The 20,736-nt window shown below is 41.0% G+C and overlaps 1 protein-coding gene across 1 annotated transcript in view; it reads right to left on the reverse strand.

Moving 5' to 3' along the window:
* Nucleotides 1-19,898, reverse strand: part of LOC125303220 (carboxypeptidase A1-like) — a 32,743-nt gene extending 12,845 nt beyond the window's left edge. The window contains exons 1-8 of the mRNA XM_048256824.1: nucleotides 19,834-19,898; nucleotides 16,960-17,041; nucleotides 15,260-15,394; nucleotides 8,144-8,245; nucleotides 7,933-8,034; nucleotides 6,358-6,459; nucleotides 699-809; nucleotides 496-589 (exon numbers count right to left, since the gene is read on the reverse strand). Coding sequence (XP_048112781.1) covers nucleotides 496-589; nucleotides 699-809; nucleotides 6,358-6,459; nucleotides 7,933-8,034; nucleotides 8,144-8,245; nucleotides 15,260-15,394; nucleotides 16,960-17,041; nucleotides 19,834-19,898 — 793 coding nt within the window. The remainder of the gene's footprint in view (nucleotides 1-495; nucleotides 590-698; nucleotides 810-6,357; nucleotides 6,460-7,932; nucleotides 8,035-8,143; nucleotides 8,246-15,259; nucleotides 15,395-16,959; nucleotides 17,042-19,833) is intronic.
* Between the last annotated feature and the right edge of the window lie 838 nt (nucleotides 19,899-20,736).

Raw genomic sequence — 20,736 nt, forward strand, 5'->3', positions numbered from 1 at the left:
GAATTATTCTTAAAGCGACAGTGCACAATTTATACATTTTGTTAAAAAACATCAAATTAGCAGTATTTTTTTAGCAATTAATATTTTAAAACAAATACTTTTGATACTAAATGATAGGCTATAAAAAACATATGGGGTTGTTGTTATGCGGCTCGCCGGCCAATTTTCAAAACCCAATGTGGCCCTTGAGCCAAAAAGTTTGCCCACCCCTGGTTTATACTGTACCACCTGTCTATACCACATTGCACTTTTCTGGTTAGATGCAAACTGCATTTTGTTGTCTGTAGTCTGTACTTGTACTCTGCACAATGACAATAAAGTCAAATCTAATCTGATGTAATCTAAAAACACCTTGTGAATCTTGGCTTTTATGTGTGATCAAAACTGCTTTCCAGAAAATGGACACTCTGCAAATACAGTTTGTAAAGTCTCTTGAGAAACAGGATATACCAGATAGATGTCTCTTAATAAAGCAAAGCAACAGGTATAACACACCTCCAAAACCTGCATTCCAGTTTCGGTTGGGGTCCACTCCAACACAAGTAGGGTATCCAGGGTTAGGTTTTCTGGTCTTGCGCCACATACGATTCTTTGAACACATGAGTGCTTGGAGTTGGCTTACATTTTAACTACAAAATATAAACTTCTGATTTATGCATCATATTCCTGGAGGTAACAAATTAAATATGGTCACTTACAGAGTTATGAGTGAAATGGTAACCATCTGGATTGGTGACAATTTCAAGGAAGATGTCCATGCTGTCAAGGATTGCAGTAAGAGTAGGGTCGTGTCCATAGTCTGTCACAATCTGATCAGTGAAATGTAACCATGTACATATGACAAGTCACATATTGAGCAACTCACAAATTATGAAGGCAAACTGTACCAAACATATAGAGTTAAGAACAAAATTATTCATACCCATTGCAGTGTGAGTTGTGTGGGTGTGTGCAAGAGATATTTCCTTTCTCTCTCTTTCTGCTTGCTGCCAGTGGTCAGCTTTCAATCCTGTCTACGGCACTAATAAAGGGATGAATCCTATAGTCAATTGGACATCTCCATTCTTTAGGGCCACATCCTTGCCATACCGCGGCATCCCCTCCATTTCTCCACCAGGGGAGCTTGTTTGTCCATTGTTGTAACTGCTGTTGACTAAGTAAATGATGCATCTGTACTTTTGGTACCAAATAGTAACAATGATGTCCTAGTGGTAACAATTCCCATAGGTGGCGTAGTCAGCTACAACTTCCCCTTTGATTTTGCCACATTTGGTAAGGTCTGCTGTTTATTCTGATATATGGTTTGTCATGTGTTGAGTGAACAGTTTGTGAGATATTCCACCGAGACAAATGGGTGTGGAGATGGGTCATTTTTCAACAATTTATCACAGCAAATAGCGGCTGTAGCTAGCACCGTTTAAAAGCTGAGAAAAGGCTCTTTCATGTGATATCTGTGTGACGAGTAGGCTACTTCGCAAGTGGATCAACAGTAAAGAATGTGTGAATTTGGACAACAGTGAACTTTGTGTGCCTATGGTTCTGTCAAAAAGTGAAGCGCTAAGCCCATGCTGCAGGGAGACTGTGGCCCACTGGTAGCCTAGTTGGATAACTTCAAATCACTGCGATTTACCCTTAGGCTATAGGCTACTGATAACATTACATGATCCCTACTACAATACACTTTCTTATTTTTAACTGTTGGGGCCTATGAAAATTTGCACGTATCTGATTTGTGGTATATCTATTTACCCGTCACAGTGGCCATAAGTTGACCAAATTCACCCGCATTTGGCTGGTGGCGGGTGCTAATTTCCATCCCTGATATATATACAGTACCCTCCAAAATTATCGGTAACTTTGGTAAAGTTGACTACAAACGGGTATAAAAAATAATCTTTTGGTGTTTTATTGTAATCTCACAATGGAAACCATGAGGACCTAGAAGAAAAGCAAATTTATCTGAGAAAAAGGGAAATCTCAAAAACATGTCGCTCACAATTATTGGCACCCTTAGAAAAATCTTATATTCAAAATGTAACAGAATCATTTCCCTATCTGATTTCAACTTCTTTAAGTTAATCAGAGTGTCTGTGAACTTTCAGAAGTAGTTCATGTATGAAAATAACGTGACACAGAGGCTAAATCCCCTAGTCATTTTTCAACATAGGAAAGACAAGAAAATACACTAAATTTAAATAAAAAGAAAGTGTTTTGACGTTGTAAGTTTAATAGCTTTATTACACGGCTCTTCACAGTGCTGCAGAAAGTTCCATTCACATGAATGGGCCTTCCCAACGTTCGGGCCTATGTTAAATCTACATAAATCACCGGCAAAGCATTTAATCTCCGCTGTCAATGGCAACGGGTTTTGTGCTTCTGATTAATGTCTTTCATATCACTATGCAAGGACTGGAACTTCATTCAAACGTGAAAGCAGACGGTTGATCAGCTGTGTTCTAAAGAATGTTTGATTCAAGTTCAGCAGTGTGTGTTGTTGCGAACTATTTGTTTCTCAGCAAATGCCACGATGAACGGTAACAAATAGGCTAGGTTATGTAGGCTAAAGTCATATCGCGGGGAGTTTATTATTTCGTTTTGGCAAGTAGTTATAATAAAGCGGGATAATGTATAGAGCGCCCGGTCATTACTGTGAAAATAAGTCTCTTCAGGGCGGAACAAGACCCCTCCGCGCCGCCGGGTCCGGGTTCGCCCTGTCGGGACTTATTTTCCCAGTAATGACCGGCGTTCTATACATTATCCCTTACGTAAAAACTGGGTATTTTGTTGAAAATGCCAATATTTACAGTTAAAACAATGACTAAAAATGTTTAATCAACTGGAAATGTGACAATATCTTGACCCCATGCACAGTGTTCCCACTGTTGGAAACTTACAGAAAAAGGTTTCACCTTGGGGAAGTCTCCCAAATAATCTTCAAGTGACCTTACTGCTAATAGTTTATTTAGAGGGCATGCCAGGTAAAAGCCTGTCCAGTCATTTAATTACAAATGTAAATGGCAGGAGTTACTGAATGGTACAGTGATTTTGTCTGGAAGTGCTGTCTACTTTTAGATTAAATGAAATTTGCGCTCTTTGGCCTGAAACACTTTAGGTGTGTTTAGCATAAATAGAAGAATGACTATACTGAAAAGATACCCATGCCCAATGAGCATTATGGTGGAAGGATATTGTTTTTATTCCAAAAGGCCTTGGGAACCTAATTAAGGTGCATGGTATCATGAACCCCAAGAAAAAAACGGAATGTTTTCAAAGGAAATCTGTCAATCTCTGCCAAGACACTAAAAGTGTGTCATGATTGGATCATTCATCAGGTCAATGAACCAAAACAAATGTCCAGATCATAACAAAAATTGATTAAACACAAAATCAAACTTCGGCCATTGTCATCTCAGTCCCCTGGGGCCTCATTTATAAAAGTGTTGCGCAGAAACCATCCTTCATTTGATCTTAGATCATTTCTGAAATGATTGTACGTGTGATTCAGAGAACTTAAGCGTGCACGCACAAAAAACGTCGTCGCCACCCTTCCAGATGTGGCCCATATAAATCACAAATGAGCGTCAACTTTGCAGGCGGATGGTTTTAGGTCTCCGCCTTGTAAACACCCCCTCATCAATATCATTAGCATATGTTTTAATGAAATCAATGGCCTAAAAGCTGTAGCCTATGTAAAATTATATATTGAAAACATAAACCTAGCCTATGCCATCTGATGTTAACTAGCCTATATGCGTCAGTTCGAATAGCTTAACTAATTATGTTTTTTCCAAGCAAAGCTTTCTGGAAAGAGATCGTATGCATCCATGTCCATTGTCCTCTGCTCACTTTCATTCCTTTTGTTTGCAGTAATGTGAATAATCAACATTTAGTATGTTTAGGCCTACTTTGTAGAAAAAAAAATTGTGAAGGCCTACCTTTAAGGAAAGACCTATAGGCCAACAGCATAATCCTGTACGTTATGGTACAGTGCTACTATACGTTTCCAATATGACCCAGGGTAATATGCTGATTTAGCCTACAAAACAGAGGACTAAATTATAAGCGTGATATGTCATGTAGGCTTAATGTTTCTTTTAGGATAGGCTATGTTTTGCTGTAAAAGTAGCCTAGTTTCGCCGGTCATTATGCATTCATTCTGCATATCTTTGCGATCGTTTTCTTTCAATAATGTCCAATGGCTTAAACATTGTCCTATACTGTTTGCTTTAGGCTGAATATTGAGATGCCCTGCTTTCAGAGGATAACTTCCGTCCCTTGGTTGTGTAGGCTATATATGATAGAAAATATCTATAGCCTACATTGTATAGCTTACATTCAAATATTACCTTTCTGTTACGGAGCTGGGAATAGGCCTCTGAGCGCAAATTAGGATGTAGTGGAGGCTAAACGAGAGTAAACGCAGTTTATCCACCTCTGAAATGTCAGAAATAGAGTTTACCCACCTCTTATTAGAGTTTATTCACCTCTCAAAAGAGTTTATTCACTTTTAACATTCAAAACTGTATTATCCAATACTATCCTATATTCCCAATATTGTACAATAACCTCCACCATTATCAAACCTATTGAATGCCTTTTTTAAAAATCCGATACCGCATGGCGCAGTCCACCTCAACGAGATCGCAGAATTCATAGTTCACCCACCTCTTATTTTACCACTACATCCCTGGCGCAAATGTACTTTTCCTCTCCGAGGGAAATTGGACATTTTATGGTCAATATTAGATTGGTGAGAACACTAAATATACTAGATCACCTGTAAGAATGTTTCAATTATTCTATCGTAGGTCTTGGTGTTTTTTTAAGTATTCTAAAATAAGTAAGCTATACGTTTTTTCACTTTCTTAAGTGGGCTATAGTTCTCATTAGCAGTTTTATGCCAAACCATGAAACATTAAGCTGCGTCCAAAAACGACTTGATCATGCATATGGCAAAGAAAGACATGAGATCGTTGGTCGTGGAATTTTGAAAATGCATCGCACTTGGACTTCAGATTACTTGCAGTACCCCGGCATTACCACAAGGAAATGGTCGTACTGTACGTCAAGTTTGAACCTGACGTGGAGATAAGCACTTTTCCACGTCAAAGGCAGTTTTTATAAATCTGAGCGTTGGCATAGATTTGAGCGTACGCACGCTCTAAGATCAAATCTGTGTGTAAGAACGCTTTATAAATGAGGCCCCTGATCTAAACTCCATAGAAAAATAGTGGGGTGAGTCCAAGAGGAGAATGCACAAGTGTGGACCTAGGAATTTGGACAATCTGGGAGGATTTTGTAAAGATGAATGGTCTTCAATCCCTTGCTTTGTATTCCAACTTCATGGGGTGTCATATGAGAATATTACAAGCTGTTTTATTGGCAAAGGGAGGCTAAAGAAGGTATTACAAGCAGGGGTGTCAGTAATTGTGAGCGACATGTTTTTGTTAAAGATAGATAGATAGATAGATAGATACTTTATTGATCCCCAAGGGGAAATTCAAGAATATTTATTATAAAAAATATTTTTTCTTCATGAGATTTCCCTTTTCCTCAAAATAAATGTTTAGTCAACTTTAGCAGAGGTGCCAATAATTCTGGAGGGTACTGTATGCTGAGAAAATACCCTCTGAATTTGCAACAAATTTTATTTCAGGTACTGTATGCTTTTTCTTCAACTATACCTTTATGCACTCAAAAAAGACAACACTGGTTGTGATATTGGTGAGTTTCTGTGACCCAAATAGGAGACTGGACACTGTCAGTCAGGCTCTCTTCTATGTATATCATGTGATAAGGATATGATTTTATCGTTTGTACAATACAAAATGTGTTTCTTAACCACTCTCTTGTTTTGGCTTGGTATCATACTGTAAAATGTCTTTTGATACTGTTCCAACCCTCTTCAACCCATTGCTGTGACAATATTTAAAAGTTTCCCTGGATACAATCACATCTTGACTGTTTATAGTATGAATTTACCTTTCTTTTTTATGTTCAGCAAGGTATTGTGTGATGTGTATATATAATACTGAAATACTGTGTTGATAAGATCTTGGAAAGTGTTCCCACTTGCATGTGTTAACTAAATCTATTTCAATTGTCTGCAGCGCACTTTCTCAGCAAATTATTTTGTATACTGTACTTTACACTTGAAATGGTGAAGTGAAGATTCGACTGGCTAGTTAGTGATTGAAAGAGTCTAACCATGTGAATTGTTATGTTTGCTATCTTCCTTTTGCAGACGAGGTATTTTACATTTTCTGTGAGCAGTTTTGTGAATTGAGTAACCTAGTTTCAGAAACCATTTGTAAACGGTTGTAAACAGTTGTAAAAAATGGAATATAAAGATTTAACCTTCTTTGCAAACCAGGTTCCACTGGCCTGTGTGACCCACTCCCGAGAATGTATTCCAGTATCAATCCAGATTCCTGGACGATTGAATCCACCTGTGCTAAACTAACAGAGATAAATGCAACACATCATTGCATGAAGATATCAGCTGTAACATCATCTCTTTTAGCCTCAGTTCACAAGGTGGAACTATACACCTTAGAGGAAAGCACTTTAATCTATCAGCCATGAGAGTTAGACTTAGCGGCGAATTCTCCCCAAAGCTCTTTTTTACGCACTTTTCAGTTACGCGCATTCTCCCATTCTCACTTCTGATACACCCACAGCACGCAAGTTCAAAATCAATGTGGCCTATTGTACAAAGAGGCGTGATTTATTTAAAATAGAACCAGACTGATCCACCACCTTGTTCATTTAAGTTGATATGAAAACGTAGAACATGGACTTTCTCATTGACCTTCTGAATGCCATTTAAATCCAGAAAGAACACAAACCAGTCTTTGATTTTAAAAATGTAAGCAGTGGTGAACTGAATAGCGAATGGCCTACAGTAAAATGGTGTGTCATCACACAGCCTAACAACGAATTTAATTGATTGAATTCACTTTTGCTTTGAGGTTTGTTTATAAAGTGTCAAGACATGCTTGAGGTGTTTAAAAATTTAAAAATTTAAAAAAAAATTTAATTTAAAAACTCATTGTTGAGAAAGAAAGTTTTAATGGCCGCTGCTAATCTCATAATATCAATTTATCTATGCGAACAAAGCTGTAGACTGACACCTGCAGTTTCGAATAGGCCTACAGTAGCATAACAATACCAGCATCCATCACAAACGAATCAAGAGACAGGAGAATATAAACTATGCTGCTCGACAATAGTGCAGACATTCATGCAAATGTATGGATGACTTCGGTCAAGTTGGAAAGAAACGGTCGGATTCGAACGAAGTAGGCTATGGGATTATGACTTCATGTCAAGTTAAAACTGAAGATGCACAGTCGGTAAGCTCCAATAATAACGAGGTTTTCACTATTTAACAATGTAGCCTCATGGATAAGTTAATGTCGGGAAATATAGGCTACCACCGAGTGACACTGTAATGGGGAAAAACATAAAAGCCGTATCAGCACCCAATTTGATACTGTAATGTTAATTTGTAATATTCTGTGCAACCTACATGTATTTAGAACTAGGCGTAACTGCTGACATCGAGCAACATGCTGTTTCACCTTTTAGTGGCGCTGGACCTTAATACAACCCTCGGGAGCGCATGGCTGAAAAGGTGTTTCAGCCAGTGGCAGAATGCGCGCAAGAGTTACTGTATATACATAAGAAACGGACAGATTTTGGAGTTGCTCCTCCCAAAACATGTAATTCCCTCCACCGTGCGTAAATGACAGAATTAAGTGGACAGGAGAATTCGCGCAGGCTAAAAAGCGATTAGTTACACACTTTTTTGACTTGCACATAGGAGAATGCCCCCAAATGACTACCACATCCATGATGTTGGAAAATGAGATTTATAATACAGTTTACAGTTACACATTGATGAAATCTTGGATGTTGGTAGAGATTTACCTTAAGCACATTCAGAGGACGTCCCTCATAGCTCTCACCAATAACAATTTTGCTAACAAGGTTTGGGTTCTCAGCCACCAGCATGTCCATGAAATTGTATATCTGAAATTATAGAAATATACATATTCATTACTCAAAACATGGTGAACAATTCAAAAACTACTCCAAAGCAATAAACCAAATGTGAATTTTGATGACAAGTGAAGCTAACCTCAGTCAGAGTATGGTAGTTGGCATAATCATAGGCATCTGTGTTTTTGAGCTGGCCTGCACGAGCCGCAAACATCACTTGCTGCTCCTCATCAAGGACATCCTAGAAACAGTGTGTGGGCACAGTGAGGAGTAAATGATTGTCCCAGTAACTCAGCGCTAAATTTAATGTACTGTGTGGATTTGCTACTTGAGTTCATCTCCACATTCTCTGGTATTATAATACTCAGATGACTATCTATACCATGAATAGACTTTTTCATATTCATTTTAATGAGTAAGCTAGCCATGCATCATGAGTAAAAGTGAAATTGTGAAATTTGCTAGAATAATGACTATTAATTCACTATGAATGATGAAAACTTTTCAATAGTGTACCAAATATACAATATATGTAATATACACAAAGTACAGTTGTAACTGATTTGTTAATATTATTTCTCATTTGGTGGTGCTGAACCACCTTTTGTTCTATTTCTGTATTTGTTCATCTAGTTAAACATACCATATTATTTCCTGGACTACAAGTCACAATTTGTTCATAGTTTGGCTGGTCCTGCGACTTATAAATATATGAAAAAATATGGTAACGTTTTAGAATAACATGTGAAAATTAGGTATTAACAATGCATTATAAGGAGTTAACAATTCATTACTAACAGTTAGTTAACTGTTGTTATCCTTTAAAGGAACACGCCACCCAATGTCAGTAGGAATATATGTTCTTACCTTAACTTTCACGAGTTGAGTCATACCTCTCCCATGTCGGTATGTGCACTCTGGTGTGCGGCGCGAATGTGTTAGCATGTTGCTATGCTAGCGGGCTCAGACGTAGCCAGACGTAGAAGTAATCAAAAACATCCACGTTTTCCTGACTTAAATACAGTTAGTTACACGAGTAGTTGATTAAAATGTCTACGGTCAAACAACATGAAACGTGGTGATTTTCCACGCGAATAAACAGGAGAACTACAATGTTTGGCGCAATAGCAATTTACAAAAGATTCACTGAACAAAAATGCTGATGTGGTGATGTGGAGAATGCAATGCATTCAAACATTTTGGATGATATATTTGCACAAGCTGGCAGAATAGGCAACATGCCGATGTGCGTTTTATTTGGAGACTGTTTTGCGAGACAGAGACTGAGTTTGCTGCTGATATTCTGGGAATAGGCTACAACATAGCCAATGTAGGACTTTAGCCTTTTAATTTATTTGCGGTATTGGATCAGTCTTTCTAGAACAGGCAAGAGCTTTCTAGCCTCACGTCAGCAGCGCTCCATCACCCATAGGCTACATTAAAACAACCAGCGGATGGTGGGCGGGTGCGGTTTTGAAAATTGGTCAAAAAACGTTGGTGCTGATGGATGGCGGATGGATGATAAGTTTTGCTATGCAGTTATGGTTGAAATAATAGCCCATCAGCGCATCTCTAGTGTGTGTGCGCCTCTCTCTCGCTCAGAGGGGAGGCTGAGGGGTCGATCAAGCATGATTCTAAACTCTGTGGTGGATAGGATCTACAATTAGGTGTTAATTAATATTACTACGCTAGGTCGAAGTACTCCCAAGTGCTATTGCACTACACATTGTAGTTCTCCTGTTTATTCGCTTGGTAAATCGCCACGCTTCATGTTGTTTGATCGTAGACATTTTAATCAACTACTCGTGTAACTGTATTTAAGTCGGGAAAAATGTGGATGTTTTTGATTACTTCTACGTCTGAGCCCGCTAGCATAGCAACATGCTAACACATTCGCGCCGCACACCAGAGCGTTTGAGTGCACGTACCGACACGCGAGAGGTATGACTCAACTCGTGAAAGTTAAGGTAAGAACATATATTACTACTGACATTGGGTGGCGTATTCCTTTAATAACATTAACTAACTGTTAACATGCAGCTTGTAAGTGTTAATAAGCAGCCTTTTAAGTTACTTACAAGCATATTTGTTAACAGTTGTAAGTGTAAGACAAAGAGGTGGATGACTAATACGCTTATAAGACCTTTCTTAACTATTTGTAGTAAATTTTGCAGCCCCCCAATCTAGAATCTTTATAATATCTTTAAGATATTATGCCAGCTGGCCCCAGCTGTGGTGCACCTGGCTGGGGCACCTGCACGGTACGCCGGCGACCTGGGTTCGATTCCCGCCCCGTGGTCCTTTCCGGATCCCACCCCGACTCTCTCTCCCACTTATTTCCTGTCACTCTCCACTATCCTGTTGCATTAAAGGCATAAAAAAGCCCAAAAAAATATATTATGCCAGCTTTGTATATAGTTCAGTTACCTAGCAATCGAGGCTTAAAGACGACAAGTGGGTGCGTTCAAAGTAGCAAACATAGGCGAACGTTCGCAATCAATTTGAAACATTTCAGTTTGCCTTAAACAGAGGCGAACATTCGTGGTCTGTTGCTGCATTAATTAAACACCACTTTTCCATTAGAAACATATTTGTAAAAGGCATAGCTGGTATAATATAGAACATTATCGGAATATAGAATCAGAATGAATATTTTCTTCAAAACCACAGATAGGAATATAGCTCAGTCAGTAGGCTAACAGGTCACTCCATGATGCAGCAGACCAAGATGAGTGGTCACTCTATGATGCAAAAGACCAAGATGAAAATTGCGTGCTTTCTTTATCTTAAATCAGCTTTCATTCAAAGATTGCTGAATTCCAACCCATTCCTCCTAAACTCCAATCAGAATGCCTGGGCCCTCATTTATCAACAGTGCGTACACACGGTGCGGAATTTGTTCATACAATCACTCGTATCCAAAGTGTGGAACTTCATAGCTGTCAACATCAAGAATTGAAAATAAGGGAGATTTCCCGGGTTTCTCATCCCAAAACACGGGCAAAAAATCAACATTTGTCTTTCTGTTATCACTCTGATAACAGCAAGAATTCAGACTACAAAACTGTTGCACTAACTAAACCATATGTGAAGCTAGGTCTAACGTGACTTTGCTTACAGATTGGCATCAAATCGTGCTCTGACAACAAGCATGCCGTTATCTTAAATAGGTCAATATCACTTTAATTTCACCTTCAAGCAAGCAAAACAATGCTTTGAAAACATACATCTGTTTTCCTGGAAGGGCAAAGGGGGTAGCAACAGGACAACAGTACAGAGACTGACAGGTCCGGTGGTAGGGCCAATGTTAAGAGAGTATTGAAATACGGGATATTTTACAGGAAAATATTAAAACGGAAAGACCGCGGGAAAAATGTTTGTGAGAAACCCGGAAAAAAAAACAGGAGGGTTAGCAGGTATGGTGGAACTTGTAGAGATGGAAACAATGAAAAGGAAACATCTCTGAACATGCTTACACACAGTACCCAGCTGTGGAGAACGGCAACAGAAATGCATTGCGAGTGTCATATCAACAGACAGCAGACTCATTTTAGTCAAGGTCAGTGTCTGACTTGCACGACAACTTTGATTTCAATCAAATTCTCGTATTTTAACATACAGTTAAAATACAGTGGGGGCTAAGAGCATGGCTTTTCTTTCCTTATCCATTGCCATTAGGAATCGACACTAACGCTCATACAGCTAGAGGCCGAATAAAGATAGTGATTCTCTGTCATGGTAGTGTAGTCATTATCAATTAAAATTGCACAGACACATTTTTTCCCCTTTTCAGTTTATGCTTTCAATGATCACTACATAATGTATTATTTGTAGTGAATGAGATGCATTTCATAATACACCATCAGATAGGTTGGTGGATGTTACGGCCCTAGTGTTATAAGGTTGTCTGTCTGTGTGCTTCTGCCTTTCCTGTTTTCAGGTTCCACCCACCTCTGATTGGAGTTCCTGTTTGGGTCTGATTGGTCAGCCATAAAAAATATAATTTCAAGCTAACAAGCGCAGAATCAAACATGGATGATCTGAAGTACTGAGTGAACTGGATCTGTTTCGACCTCACTCTGACCGTCACTACGGTCTAAAAAAGGAATGATCACCTTCGTTCTGCCCATCACCGAGACCATATGTCAACAAAGTCATGCCCATGACCTCCGGAAGCAGAACGACTCAAGCTTGTAAATAGCGGAGATTGCTCCCGGTTCAGTCTCACCTTGATCGCCTCATCTGAGACCTGTGATACGTGAGTACTTACTTTCACTGCTTTCTTGCTTGACTTTGTTTGTTAGTCTGCATGTGGCAGTAACCTGTGTTTTTTTTCAGGAAATTTCATTAACTTTGTTTAACTTGTTGACGCCTTTCCTGAGTTCACCCCATACCGCACGGCGGAGGGGCTAGTGTGAGCCTGCTGCCTGCGTTCGCGCACTGCTGCGGGCCACCGTTTTGGTGTTATTTTCCCTTTTGTGTGTGCCAGGTTTCCGGGTTGTTTTTTGTTAACTACTGTGTACCTTATCTGGCTGTTCGTGGCTAGTTGGGCTTGGTGTGAGCCTGCTGGGTGCGGTCGCGCACCGGCGTGGGCCACCGTTATTATTTCTGTTTACTGCTCTGGCAGCCGGAACCTGTGTAGGCGCTAATGTTACTGTGTGCTAGGCTACTTGCAAAAGGTAAGTTTAGCTGTTTGTGTCTGCTAGGTGCAGTCTTGCACGAGGTGCGGGCTGCTGTGTGTCTTTTCTCCAGTTGTCCACTGGTGTACGTCGGCGCGTGCGTTCGCGCACTGGTGGCCGCCTTCTTTGTGTATCTGTTGTGTACCCCGTCGCTGCTGTCCGCAGCTAGCTGGGCCAGTGTGAGCCTGCTAAGCGTGTCCGCACGCTGCTTCAGGCCACCCGTGTACTGTCTTACACCACTGCTGTATCTCTTTACGGGCTGCTGCTTGCAGACCCAGTGCGTTGTACGGCCAAGGTAAGTGCCTTATTGTATTGTATTGCATTGTGTTTTTCTGTGGTAGGCTATGGCGGCACACTACTGCAGAGTCTGTAGGGCCACGATGGCCCCCAGTGATGGGAATGGAGAGTGTCCCGCTTGCCTTGGGGCCGCCCAACTCCTGGAGGATGTAGACAGCCCCTGCAGCGCAGCCTGTGACCTTCCTAGGGAGGAACGGCTCCGCCGGGCTGACCAGGCATGTGGCCACGCGTGGGCCGGGACAGGCGGGCGCTCACCCGACCGACCATCCCACTCTCATAGGCATGGCCGTAAGCATCTGCCCTGGCGTAAGCGGCAACATGAGTCCCCTTCCAGGCATGATCAGGTGGAGGTCCCTGGACCTGCTAAGCGCTCGGCTCCAGCTGCCGTGACCGAGGGTAATGGCACGGAGTCGCTTCAGATTCTCTCAGCTCTCCAGGCTCTGGCTGTATGAGCCCATTTTAGATGCAGATCTGCCATGGCTGACCCTGCAGGAGCGGGAGAAGGTCTGGGAACCAAGGCCTCGCCGGCCACCGTGGAGCAACCGGCAGAACTGTGTGTTGGCCCTCCCTGATCCTCCGCAGGACCTGAGGTACAAGAGGGGATGGAGGAAAAGCGTACAACAAGCCTGTCGGCCAGTCTTGTGACAGAGCATCTTGGGTAGGCATCCACTGATTGGTCAGTTTTTAAAAGGGGCCCGCCGGTTGCGTCCAGTTCGCACTTTGCGGGCACCAAACTGGGATTTGCCCACTGTTTTAATGTCACTTACTGAAGGCCCGTATGAGCCCATTTTAGATGCAGATCTGCGATCTTTGTCTCTGAAAACTAGCTTTCTCCTGGCTCTTTGTTCGGCCAGGCGCGTTGGGGAGCTGTGCGCCCTCTCCGTCAGCGAAGACTGCCTGAGGTGGCAGGCAGGGGGCACTGGCGTGTCACTTTGGCCTAATCCAGCCTTCCTGCCTAAGGTTCTAAGTCAGCAGTCTATCAACCAGGTTCTGGAGCTGACCCAATTCCAGCCGTCTGCTGCCTCACAAGTTGCTCACTCTGTGCCCAGTCAGGGCTTTGAGAGCTTATCTGGCCCGTACGCAGTCGTTGAGGAGGGAACACACTCAACTTGTTGTCTGTTATGGGGCGGCGAAGCAGGGACTACCGCTTTCCAAACAGCGGCTGTCGCATTGGCTGGTTGAGGTTATTTCCCATGCCTACCGGGCTCTGGGAATGCCAGTCCCTTCGGGTGCAAGGGCTCACTCCACCAGGAGTATGGCTACGTCTTGGGCTGCCCTTAAGGGGGTACCAGCAAGCGATATCTGTGTAGCGGCTTCATGGGCGACGCCTTGCACTTTTACCAGGTTTTATAGGGTGGACGTCACTCGCCCAGCTCCGGTTGGCGACGCTGCCCTCATGTCCGTGACCGGGCGAGGTTTTAATGGTTAGCTTGGAGCTCCTCGCGACTTTTGGTATGTGTCATCCCTTTTTGGAGCCGTGGTGGCCCGGTCAGAGTGAGTCGAAACAGATCGTTAAAGTTACGATGTAATGAGACTGAGGGATGACCGTCACTATCCTGTCGCTTCGGACCATCCTGAGCTCAAGGTAGGAGACTGAACCAGGAGCAATCTCCGTATTTACAAGCTCGAGTCGTTCTGCTTCCGGAGGTCATGGGCATGACTTTGTTGACATATGGTCTCGTGATAGGCAGAACGAAGGTGATCATTCCTTTTTTAGACCGTAGTGACGGTCAGAGTGAGGTCTCACAGATCCATAGTATGCGTAACTTACGCTCTGTATGAAAAGTTATTTTGTTTTGCCATGTGCCTGGTTGCTGGATTTTCTGATTCCATCAGATGGAACAACTTGCAGTCAAGTTATAGTAGAGTAGCCCATACTAGAGAAAAGACATCAGAGGAGTGCCCAGCGTCAACCGATGCTTGAAAGGTGGGTGTTTTAATAAAAGATCTTCAATTAGGGAGACTCATCTGAACCACGTTTTTATGTCTTTTACTTTTTTATGGCTTTTACATTTTGCTTTCTGTTCACAAAAGGAATGGCTTCCGTAGGTGTCAGTGCCAGCAGAAGTCAAGTTCAAGCAGTTTTTACCTTTGCACATTCTGCAACTTAGAATAATTTGCATGAAATAGAATGAATTTCGCAGGGAGAGACTCCTCTATCAGCGTGATTTATATCAATATCTTTTTAAGGGACATCCATATCAATATCTTAGGGACAGGTGGGACAAGGGAGCTCTATGTGGTAACTTAAACTTCTTTACATCTGTGCAGATTCTCACCTGAAGATTCTTAATCATTATAGAATAATGTATGTCATTGGAATCCAGGTAAGTCTTGACCATCCCAAGGCTCTGGAGAGGTACACGAACATCCACAGGAAGATCTGTATGAACTGGCTCTGTCCAAAAGTCCAGCTTAGGGAATAGAGACACAGTCAAACTTATGCTTTATATCTTTGACATACTTTTTCCATCTGTGTTAACTTTACATATTAGAAATACAAACACACAAGAAAGCACAATCCATTATTATGATATAATTTGATATGTTTTAATGGGTAGTTAATGTTTTAATGGGTAGTAAGGGTAGTTTCACGACTAGGGTAAGCACTTGACATTTCCAACATACATGTCGGTGTACCTGAAAATAAAGGACTAGATGTACCACAAGTACTGCACAAATAAGTCATGCATATTGTCTCCTACTATATCCCCTACTCTTACATGCTTTGTGTATGTAAATGAGTGTGTGCATGTGTCTGCTTCTGTGTGTATGTGTGCTTCTCTCTCTGTGTGTGACAGACCTGCCTTTTCTCTCAACAGAAAAAAAATCTATCTAAATTTCTTAACATCCCCTACTTCATCCCCTACTGGCAACCCTCTGCTCAACGTCACCATCTACAGGCTGATGGGTGCACAGTCACTAGATGTACCCATGTACAAATTAATTTTTTGAATGGCCCCCCATGGACAGAATTCCACGAAATGGCATGGCATGCACCTAGAGCAGGGGTGGGCAAACTATGGCCCCAAGCACTTTAATCCGGCCCGCCGACCATTTAATTAGGTTATCAGGCTGCTCGCTATTTTTTTCCTGCGGTAGAGACGTTGGTTAACTTTACAGCAAACTGCTTTTCACTCTTCTTAGAGAACGTTTACAATGGACCTCTGAAGTTCGCCTACAAAAAAGCTGCCATCATTGAGATCCAGTATCTGGCGATGTTTCCTATGGGAAAATAACATGGGGATTTTGAATTATCGCACCTGTTAAACTCTCATGGGGACGAGAAAGTCTGAAATGCAGACGTTTTCCCAAACACACTTTTGTCCTCTGCCTTCGAGTGGACATTGTGATCTCCAGTACGTGAAGGTGGCACACTTTGATTTTTGCTACCCCAGAGCTAACTTGTTTACTAACTTAATGGCAAGTTGCATCGCAAGTTACCTACAGTAGGGGCTGTCAGGGTGGTCATACAATACACATCAGTGTGGTTCAAAACATCTCAGCCGGAGATAGTTGTGATTAAAGCGGCATTCTCAACGATTCCCAGGACACCGGGGCACATGCAACTTAAAAAATGTCTTTTGTAAGGCAACATAGATATAGTATATTGAAGCCTACTAGGCTATGTGTATCTGCCACAGGGACACAGAAGCTGCACAACTGGAACTTGCAAACTTGTTTTTGTTAGACTTGCCGATATTTGCACATTCACATACTGTATTCATCTTCATACTTTCTGTGATGTTAACTGCATTTTCTTGTTCCACAATGTCAAACTGAATTTTCCCTACTGGAAATCAAAAAAGGTATTTATCTCTTTAGACCTGGGTACAAATAGACACTGCAGTTTTATTACACTATTATGCTACAAGAAGAGGAATTTCAATAAACGTGGAGTTCTCTGGTTAATTATATAAAGTCAGTGAGGTGAACTTAATCTGTTAGAAAGTGTTCAACATTTAAAAAAAACATTTACCTGAAGCTCTTCAACTTCAGAGAGTTCTTTCAAAAGACTTATTTGAGTGTCATCTTTTGCAGTAATGCGAAGAACTTGATGTCTAGGAAGATGTGAAAATAAGTCAGTGCAATATGCATTATCAGGCAGAGGTAGACAAAGTACACAGCTCCATTACTTGAGTCCAAGTATTGTTACTATTATACAATATTACTTCATTTTTCATGTAATTTTCTACTTGAGGGGAATGTTTTAAATTTAAATTCGTTTATCTTTGAGTGCAGGGGTGCAGCGGCGGTGACACACAGCGTCCACAACATCCACACAGAGGATATAATTGGGACACATATATTGGGACACGAGAGAAACATTTATTTTTCATTTATTATAAGTTGGTTATGCATTCTTAATAATTTCTATGCATGATGTAGCTCTATCAGTGCTCTAGTATATGTTCGGGACTCATTTTTACCATTAACTTATGGCGTGACTCCATTAACTATGGATCAACCACCAAACAACAACACTTTCTAGAGTGTTACAAGATCGTTGTTTGAGCGAAAGTTGCATCATTCCATGGTGGTTTAGCAACGACGCAGCGAATGTTTGTAGAAACGCACCACTGACCTGTGGTAATTTCCCAATTCTCTCTCTCCCACTTGCTAGAATTTGGCCTGATCTGTAATTCCACCCAACATAATAAAACACTTATTTCAAGTTACATGATTTCACAAATGTACTAATCAGAAAACTGAACATTTAATGTAAATATAATAAATATCTACATGCGTTTACTGACATTCCATACACACAGATGACTTATCTTCCTTATGAAGAACAGAACCTTCAATATGGCCACAAGATTGAATGTAACATAAAACAATGATTTTAAAATCCTTATTAATGCCAACATTTTACATTAATGCGTCTAGGTGTGCTTGTGCTCTCATGTTTTCCGGTGTGCCTAGTGTATGCTGGGTCATTTCTCTTACCCCTCAGTTTCAAGTAATGCTCTCCTTACACTGAAAGTCTTTGCAAAGATTTGGAAAAGATTTTTGAAAGACTACAGTCTCAGACCCTCTCACATCTAAAGACAAGTGATAGAGTTGTTGAGTCACAGACTAGTCACAGACTATGATTTTGCAACAACTAGGGATCATGCAGGGTCACTAATTACAAGACTGCTACTAGATTCCTTTAAATAATTTCCATCGTGCACTACATATCAACAGGAACTCATATGATAACCTACTCATATCAAAGTCATGTGTGACATCCCTAACAGATATAGCGTTGTTCTGTCACGTGGAATAGCCGACTAATAATTTATAAGAAATTAATTAACAAATAATCATATAGGCTACAGCTGTCACCTACTTTGCCCCTTCCTGTTTGGTGTTGGAGAGGTCACTATTGATTTTTATATTGTTCACGTCACTATTTGCATGAGCCACGACTAAAAAGACTTGTGATAATATCAAACATGTTTGATATTGTCGTAACGGCAAAACTAGAAAAAGACGGACTCCGACTGACTTAAAACCGCTTAGATTGGCACCTTACACTAAACGATCTTTGACAGGAGCGCGTCGCGATTTCAGTACAACTCCCATGATTTCTGTCCGACTGGAAATTAAGTTGGTGACTTTGAAAACAGACCAAAATCATACAATGTAATGGCCACCTTACACCAACTTTGACAAGATTTGGGAAAGATTCTTGAAAGATTGTAGTCTTTTAACTAATACCCCCCATTCAATCTTTACTCAAAAGACTCCAATCTTTCAAGAATCTTTCCCAAATCTTGTCAAAGTTGTTTGGTGTAAGGAGGCCATAAGGCCGCCATAAGATCCTGAAGAATTTCAGTTTTAAGGGCTACGTAGCCCTTCCCCTTAGCCCTACCCCTCAATCCAAAAGAATTGGGATACCCCTTCCTCTCACATGAACACGCAAAACCAAGTTTGTGGAACATCAGTGTGGAATGATCTGGGCTGTCCATTCCAGCAACAGTTCACAGTGTATATATAAAAAAACATTTTTAAGCAGCAACTATCATAATAATTGATTTTTGTTACAATAATATAGTATTATTGACTGCATTATGCATGCTTGTTATTGTTAATGTTGTGAACTTTTGGATGTAAACAGAAATTGTCATTTTTTGTTAATAATATATTATTATTGTTATGAAAGTTGTGAACTTTCGGCAAGTCTTACAGCCATTCTACACTTCAGCGTGCCTGGACTTGACCAATCTCATCATCTAAGCAGGGTCAGGCATGTTTAGTATTTGGATGTATAAGTATAAGTATATATACTCTTTTGATCCCGTGAGGGAAATTTGATGTCTGCATTTATCCCAATCCATGAATTAGTAAAACACACTGGTGAAGCACACACTAATCCCGGCGCAGTGAGCTGCCTGCACAACAGCGGCGCTCGGGGTGCAGTGAGGGGTTAGGTGCCTTGCTCAAGGGCACTTCAGCCATCGGGGTTCGAACCGACAACCCTTCGGTTACAAGTCCGAAGCGCTAACCAGTAGGCCACAGCTGCCCCAACAGCCGGATGGTAGACTGTCTGGGAATCCACTTTCAATAAAAAACATCTAATGAATACTTAAACTTGACCTTATTATTCAAAAGATTATTATATCTTTTGAAAATAACAAATACTTACAGGTGTGTCATTAACATAAAATTCTGACATAAAAATGTGTCTGTCATAACATAAAAACACACTTTTAGTCAGAGTACAGACTTTACAGATGGGTTTGTTGAAATTAAAGTTTATTCTTTCTAATTGTTCAGTCAACACGTTCTTAACTAACACCAACCCATAACTCTAACCATTATAAGCATTATAGCTTCTGTAAACAATGTTGGTTGCACAACTCACCCCTCAAAACTCTCTCGACAGAACACAACCACAATCAATGTGGCAAAAATCAGAAGTCCCCTCATTCTGAGTAGAGTGGGTGTTTACAGTAAGAGCCTCCTTTTATTGCACAAAGATTTGGTCACGTGATCTCATCAGTGACCTTGCTCTATTTGCATAGTTTGACAAGTAAGTCCTGCTGCCACTCTTCCCACATGTTTTTCACTCTCTAGAGTCTGGAAATTGATGAGAATGCACCATCTGTGTTTAATTTATTTTCCATTTCTCCACATAACATAAAATGATCACTGGGACACTTTCATGCCAGAAGTCTGTAACCTCATTTCACTTCAATTCAATTCAATTCAACTTTATTTCGCCATGTATACAGATATACCAGGAATTTGATTTGGTCTTCTCCATGCAGGCAACAAAAAGACAAAAATAAAGACAAAAAACACAATACAAGGACAGACAGGACCATTATGAGCAATAAATTAATAGGAATGTAAATAGTGCTGTGTTAAATAAAAATAAAGTGCAATGAAGTCCAAGTTTAAGAGTTATTTAGGAGGGCTATTGCCTGGGGGAAAAAACTGTGGCGGTGGCGTGATGTTTTGGGCAGAAAAGCCCTTTCCAGAGAGGAGAAGATCAAACAGACTATTGGCAGGATGAGAGGGGTCGGCAACAATCTTCGCAGATCTGTTAATGGACCTGGAGCTGTACAGGTCCATGATGGGGAGCAGGGGGCAGCCGATGATGCGCTCTGCTGCCCGGACGACTCTTTGTAGCCTGGCCTTTGCACGGGCTGACGCAGAGGGATTGAAGACCATTCATCTTTACACAATCCTCCCAGATTGTCCAAATTCCTAGGTCCACACTTGTGCATTCTCCTCTTGGACTCACCCCACTATTTTTCTATGG

This window comes from Alosa alosa, chromosome 11, assembly GCF_017589495.1.
Source record: "Alosa alosa isolate M-15738 ecotype Scorff River chromosome 11, AALO_Geno_1.1, whole genome shotgun sequence".
In the NCBI taxonomy this organism is placed as follows: domain Eukaryota; kingdom Metazoa; phylum Chordata; class Actinopteri; order Clupeiformes; family Clupeidae; genus Alosa; species Alosa alosa.